Source organism: Glycine max, chromosome 9 (genome assembly GCF_000004515.6).
Source record: "Glycine max cultivar Williams 82 chromosome 9, Glycine_max_v4.0, whole genome shotgun sequence".
In the NCBI taxonomy this organism is placed as follows: Eukaryota; Viridiplantae; Streptophyta; class Magnoliopsida; order Fabales; family Fabaceae; genus Glycine; species Glycine max.
Window position 1 is genome coordinate 11296398 of NC_038245.2, and position 7037 is coordinate 11303434.

Consider the following 7037-nt stretch of genomic DNA (forward strand, 5'->3'; position numbering starts at 1 on the left):
CATATAATTTAATATTTTTTTGTTTTTTTGTTTTTGAAAAATTATTTTTTATTTTTAATATTTACTAATTATATTTTTTTTAGTCTTTAAAATATTTTAAATAATATTTTTCACGATTTAAAGTATTATCTAAAATATTTTAAGCACTAAAAATAAAACAAACATAATTTAGAAAAAAGAAAAAAAAATTTACAAGACAACAAAAATATTAAATTATAAAGATTAAAAATGTATGTAAACTTTTTTTTATATTTTAAGTCTATTATTAGTGTCCAAACTCGTCATTACAACGTTTTTCTGCCATTATAAATACACACCCCATTGGAGCCTCTTCTCTCCGTATCTCAAACTAAACAGCACAACACTTTTGCACAAGCAATTGCAACAAACCAACGTTGAATTGTGTCTCACTCTCTTTTTTCTTTTTTTCTTTCTCACAGTGTCTCTCTTCTTCTTCAATCAAGAGAAGAAAGAACACACCCTGAAACCATGGAAGGTGGTGTACCAGAAGCTGATATGTCTGCCTTCAGAGAATGTTTGTCTCTATCATGGAAGAATCCTTATGTTCTTCGCCTTGCTTTCTCTGCTGGAATTGGAGGCCTTCTCTTTGGTTATGACACTGGTAAGTAACAAAACATTTGTGTTTTAATTATCATAATTAATAGTCCATTTTAACACCATTTTCTTTTCTCTCTGATTATAACTCCCATATAAAACAACCCTTTTCTCTGTTTCTCACCCTCTCGTCCATAGCACCTACACCTCCATGCTTTTTCTCAATTCTAACATAAGAAATACTCATTTACTCATAAATCATAATGATACGTTTTTATTTTTTTTCTTCTGTATACAATGGTTACTGAGATTATAACCTATGATCCCGCGCATACTACAAAAATCCTCCACCATTAGGCCGATCTTTGTCAGATAAATCATGCTAATTTTAAATATTTAATAGATTATCATATTACAAAAGGGTACATGAGGTTTATTTTTATTTTATCATATAAAACAAGCACATACTATTGTTATTATTATTTTATTTGCAATTGGGTTGATAATTAGAGGGGTATAAATGTGCAGGAGTTATTTCTGGGGCTCTTTTGTATATCAGAGATGAATTCATAGAAGTTGATAGGAAGACTTGGCTACAGGTAATACCAAATCTCCTTTGAGATCATTCTCAATCAAGTCAAAGCTCTTGAGAATTGAAACAATACTTTAATGGACTTTAATGCCCTTACAAGCTCTCTGTTTACCCCAGCCTCCAACTTGCAGAAAAAAACAAACGCATTCTTATGTTTCAAACACTTTAGTTTAGACAGATAACCTCTGACCAATATTTTTTGTTTTATGAAAAGGTTTGGTTTTTGAAAGTCGCTTTTAATTTTATCTAATTTGAGTGCAGTTAGGCTGATTTCTTTAACAGGTAAAAAAAATTTCGTGAGTTTCTTTTTTTTTTTCATTCACGAAATTTAATTTGAGATTTTATCTGAAAAATTAAGATTTTGTCCACCAGAGTCAACAGAGAATATCGATCCACTATGTGGTTGAAAAGCTCCCTTTTTTTTCATAATTTACCGGGAGGTTCAAAACATTGACTTTGTTTCTCAGTGATATATTTTGTTTTAAAAAAATTATAATCTACTCGATGATAAATTTTAACTTAGCAGTTAATCACTTGGGGTTTCATAATATTAAGAATATTTTTGTTTTAATATATTTTTTTGAGGGAAAGATAATATTTTTTACTTCCATAATAAAAGATAATATTTTTAATGTGGGTTCACTAACGTTTCAATCGGTTCCGGCGGATAAAAAAATTACCTGATCCGGATTCACGGGATGAGATCCAGTTAATACATTGGATTAGTCTATGCATAATTAAATTTATTTTTATTATTTTTTAATATTACGTTTATTAATTTTTAATGCTTATTAAATAAATCCTGTTTTTTCATTCCCGCTGCTACGTTATTGAGCATACGCTTACGTCTCCCTAAGCGGTGAATTCAGTAAAGTGTTGTTTGTTTCAACGTTTATTTTTCAACTGCAATTTGTGAATTTGTTCCTTTCACGTTTGGAAGCTTTAGGAAAAGCACCAACCACAAAGCAAATAAATACAGGTCAGTGTTAACAATATCAAAAATAAAATAAATCCAATTGTATTTATTAAAATTAAATTAAAACACACTTTTTATTTCTATATGGACAAAAATACTTACAGTCATCCCTAATTATGTTAATTAAAAAAGTATTTTATTATTTAATATTATTAAACTTTTAATACTTATTTTAAAATCAATTTTTAAATTTTATATTAATAACTATTAAATAAAAAAATTCAGGTGATGTTTTTTTTTTTGTTAAAAAACTTCAGGTGATGTGTGGACATGAATAAATGTTGCATGTTTTTATATATTATAATTTATATATTATACGGTAGTCAAGAAAGAAAGAAAAAAGGATATCACCTGAAAAGTTGACAAGTGTATTGTGTCCCAATCATGTTTTTGCCATAAGAAATGTTCCCTTGGTCTCGTTGGGGTGTTGGCTAACAAAACAAAATTGAGCACCAGCTAGCTACTACTGCAACCATTGAAAATCCCCCAAATCCTATTATATTCTTAACCAGCGTAGTCAATCATCAAACAATTCATTAAAAGAACGGAGTAACTTGTGACACACTTCAATTCTTCTAATACAATTCCACAATTTAATAATATTATGGCATCAAATCAAATCTAGGTACTAAAGGTCAGATTCTTTTTAATTTTTTTAATTTTTCTTCGTCTTTATCTTTGACTTGATGACTTCAATTTCATGCTTATGATATATACAAAGTCTTTCAATGAGTTCAAATTGTGGGTGAATTCCAATTGGGATGCAACAAAATCTAGAATACTTTTTGTTTATTCAATGGTTCTTTGTTTTACTAGTTGGTGAAACAAATTTATGCTTGATCTGAGTTTTTTTTTTATTCCGTGAGAATTAACCACAATCAAAGGGATTTATAACAGTCACACAGCATGTTGAACTAATTGAGCTAGAACCCTTGGTTGCTAGATCTGAGTTTAAACTTTAAAGTATGTAACTAGGTATTCTAATGTTGTGTGAATTATGAACAATTGAAAAAATCTCAGGAAGCCATAGTGAGTACTGCAATAGCTGGAGCAATCCTAGGAGCTTCAGTTGGAGGATGGATCAACGATCGATTTGGAAGGAAGAAAGGAATTGTTATAGCAGATACCCTCTTTTTTATAGGGTCTGTCATCATGGCTGCTGCTTCAGGCCCAGCAATTCTCATCCTGGGTCGTGTATTTGTTGGCATTGGTGTTGGTATGGCTTCAATGGCATCACCCCTCTACATTTCAGAGGCATCACCAACAAGAGTAAGAGGAGCCCTTGTGAGCCTTAACAGTTTTCTCATCACTGGGGGACAGTTCCTTTCCTACCTCATCAACTTGGCCTTCACCAAGGTTGGAAACTTTGCTATCATTTCTCACTTTGTTGCAAATTTGAGATATATGATCCATGCTTGATCTATGTTGCTGTACATGAAATAGATTCTTCTCATGTAAAATTTTAACTAGCCCATGTTGAGATGTCATATCGAGACAAAATTTAGATATAGTTCTTTAAGTACCTTTAATGTTGTTTGCTAATCAAAATCAGAGTTTCAACTTGGTAATCCATGGACTAAAGTACCAAAACCAAAAAACATCTAAGAAAGTAAATTTAAATTCTGTCCTGTATCTCTCCTTATTGATGTTAAATAGGCCGCCTTACCTAGTTAATGTCTATCAGGAAAGAAATTGTCACAAAAAAATTGAAGATAACCTGTTATATACTTATATACAGGAGAGAATCCATTTCCATGTACATACAGAAAGTTGGTTTTAAAATTAAAATGTGATGGATGCTTGAACTTGTCTTGGTGTTCCTTTGCTCACCTAGTACATCTTGTTGTTTGGTGATGAGATAATTGAATTTGTGCTTAATTTTTCATTCAGGCACCAGGGACATGGAGGTGGATGTTAGGGGTAGCAGCAGTGCCAGCTTTGTTACAAATTGTACTAATGTTGACACTCCCAGAATCGCCTCGTTGGCTTTACCGCAAGGTTAGTTAGTTCATCATCATTAGTCAATTGTCATTTGCGTGTGAAATTGTATATCTTAACTGTTGTTCCACTTTTGTTCCCACAGGGTAAGGAAGAGGAAGCGAAATCGATTCTGAAAAAGATCTACCCGCCACACGAAGTTGAAGGTGAAATCCAGGCTTTGAAGGAATCAGTTGACATGGAAATTAAGGAAGCAGAATCATCAGAGAAGATCAACATAGTCAAACTCTTGAGAACTTCAGCTGTGAGAAGAGGTTTATATGCCGGCGTTGGACTCTTAATCTTCCAGCAGTTTGTGGGAATCAACACTGTGATGTATTATAGTCCTACCATTGTTCAGTTGGCAGGTTTTGCATCTAACAGAACAGCACTGCTTCTTTCACTCATCATATCTGGCCTCAATGCATTTGGTTCAATTCTGAGCATTTATTTCATTGACAAGACTGGGAGGAAAAAGCTTGCTCTAATCAGTTTGTGTGGTGTTGTGTTCTCCCTTGTTCTCCTAACCGCCGCATTTCGCGAAAGCGAAATCCACTCCCCAATGGTTAGTGCCATTCAATCCTCTCAATTCAACAACAACAACACCTGCCCTGATTACAAAACAGCTTTGAACTCTGCTGAATGGACTTGCATGACATGCCTAAAGGCTTCACCATCTTGTGGTTATTGTGCTGCTGATGACAAGGTAAATCAAATCTATTCTACCCTTTTGTCATTTTACCAACCACATGTTTCAATTTTGTTTTGCACACTACTATCAATTATTGGGAGGTAAGGGCTAGAAAACAAGTTGTATCAATTCCAATTGTGGACACCATTATACATACATCAAATTTTGCATGTCACGTGTATTCACAGTTTGACCTTAGTATTCAATTATTGGGAGGGGAGGAAAGGAAAACAAAGTTATTTCAATTCCAATTGTTGACACTACTATACATATAATTTCACATTTCATATTTGTTTATGAATTTAATGGTGATATGCTAACAATATAAAATAGTTTTACACTTTCATCCAATCATAGATCACCATCTACATGACTTCTACGATAGTTTTGTAAAAATCAACAAACTTATTACAAATTATAGATTATAAATGGATGACAATGTAAAATAGTTTTACACTTTTACATTGTCAATACATATCTTTTTCTCTCTTCATTTATTGACATTAATTTTCAATTAAATTTGCAGTTTTTACCTGGGGCATGTTTGATATCCAATGATGGCACAAAGAAGATGTGTGGTGATGATCATAGGGCATGGTACACTAGGGGGTGTCCTAGCAAATATGGTTGGGCTGCTCTAATAGGCCTTGCTCTTTACATCATATTCTTCTCACCTGGCATGGGAACTGTTCCATGGGTTGTGAACTCAGAGATCTATCCCTTGAGGTACAGAGGGGTTTGTGGAGGAATAGCATCCACAACTGTTTGGATTTCCAACCTCATTGTTTCTGAGTCCTTCTTGTCCCTCACAAAAGCTCTAGGGACAGCATGGACATTCATGATGTTTGGAATTGTGGCCATTGTGGCAATCTTCTTTGTCATTATTTTTGTGCCTGAGACCAAAGGGGTTCCTATGGAGGAAGTGGAGAAGATGCTAGAACAAAGATCTGTGCAGTTCAAGTTTTGGGAGAAGAGAGATTCTGGCTCTGAGAAGCATTGACTCAAAGAACAAAAAAAAAAGCAAAATTGTTTGAGTCATTTTTATTAGTTTTATAGCTTAAAATAGTGAAATTAAGTGGCTTGTGAAGTTATGGTTATTTGATGACAATGATTGTTCTCTCTGGGTAAGATTTGGTGATAGTTAGCATTTTAGCTCTAATGTGTATGTAGTTGTCTAGATGATTAGTTGGATTGATGAAAATCCTTATGAAATTCCTTAGAGGATTGGAATATGAGAATTGGTAATAAGCTCTTATTTGTGATATAATGAAGAAAAAAAGTGTATCAAGAATTTGATCTTCAAACATAGCCCTTTTCTGTTTGCCCTCTTTTTGTCCTTTACACTTACTAATGGTAACAACACATGAAAAAGTTTGAGAAAAAGTGTTTTCCTATATCCTTCTTTTATTCTGCCCCTTCTAAATTTTACACTACTTTATTTGGATCAAGGCCTTGTTTAGGATTTTATGTTACAAAAGTTGTGGCTTGATAATTTATGGCGTAAACAAAAACTGAAATGACGAGTAATTGCATTCAAATGGGAAAAAAAAACTGAACAATAATAAATCATGTTTAGAATTAGAAACCTAAGAAGCACGGGGACGCTTGCTAGGTGGCGTCCCCCGTTTCCAATACAGCACAGGGACGGGACGGGACGAGTATGGCATGGGGACGGCGTTGACTTACTGGATACGGCTGACCATGACGGAAACTATGGTGGCCTTTCATGGGGACGACATGGTGACGGCGGTGGCCTACATGCGCATCCCCACACTCCAATTTTTTTTTTTAAAAAAAGGAGAAACATAAAAAAGAGGAAAGAAGAATCGACAGAATCGAGACTTTCACTAGCGTGGACTAGTGGAACATGACGGACGAAGGTTGCACCAACAGAGGAGGCCGCGGGATGGCGGGAATGACGCGCGAGGAGGAGGATGAAGAGGAGGCAGAGGAGATTGATGGCTTGTGGAAGTGTTGTGAAACATTTTCAGAGGTTGTGTGAGGTTTCGTTCTCGAGGAGCACGACGAGGATATCGTAGAAATGGTTGTGGAGGTTGTTGCTCGGAGTGGCAGAGGAAGGAGTGGAGGCGCTGTGTCTGGAGTGGCGGAAAAAGAGGTTTTTTTTTACCAATATACACGCTCTCTCTCCTAAAAATTCCCACAATACACCTATTCCAATTTTTTTCCCCAATCTACACTAGTTTTGGCTATAGGTAGGAAGTCGGGTTTGGCCACCACGACTTCCG

At 34.6% G+C, this 7037-nt stretch overlaps 1 protein-coding gene across 1 annotated transcript; it reads left to right on the forward strand.

Moving 5' to 3' along the window:
* The first annotated feature begins 285 nt into the window (after window positions 1-285).
* LOC100785028 (probable inositol transporter 2) lies at window positions 286-6095 on the forward strand. Its single transcript, XM_003533795.5, has 6 exons — window positions 286-622; window positions 1084-1154; window positions 3144-3479; window positions 4014-4121; window positions 4207-4806; window positions 5318-6095. The coding sequence occupies exons 1-6, from the start codon at window positions 490-492 to the stop codon at window positions 5789-5791; spliced, it is 1722 nt and encodes a 573-aa protein (XP_003533843.1). The 5' UTR covers window positions 286-489; the 3' UTR covers window positions 5792-6095.
* The last annotated feature ends 942 nt before the right edge of the window (window positions 6096-7037 follow it).

Excerpts from the sequence above, each read along its gene's own strand:
- LOC100785028 (XM_003533795.5), top strand. The coding sequence starts at position 490 with ATGGAAGGTGGTGTACCAGAAGCTGATATGTCTGCCTTCAGAGAATGT. Across the intron at positions 1,155-3,143 it reads ATAGGAAGACTTGGCTACAG|GAAGCCATAGTGAGTACTGC; the intron begins GTAATACCAAAT and ends AAAAAATCTCAG. Across the intron at positions 4,807-5,317 it reads ATTGTGCTGCTGATGACAAG|TTTTTACCTGGGGCATGTTT; the intron begins GTAAATCAAATC and ends TTAAATTTGCAG.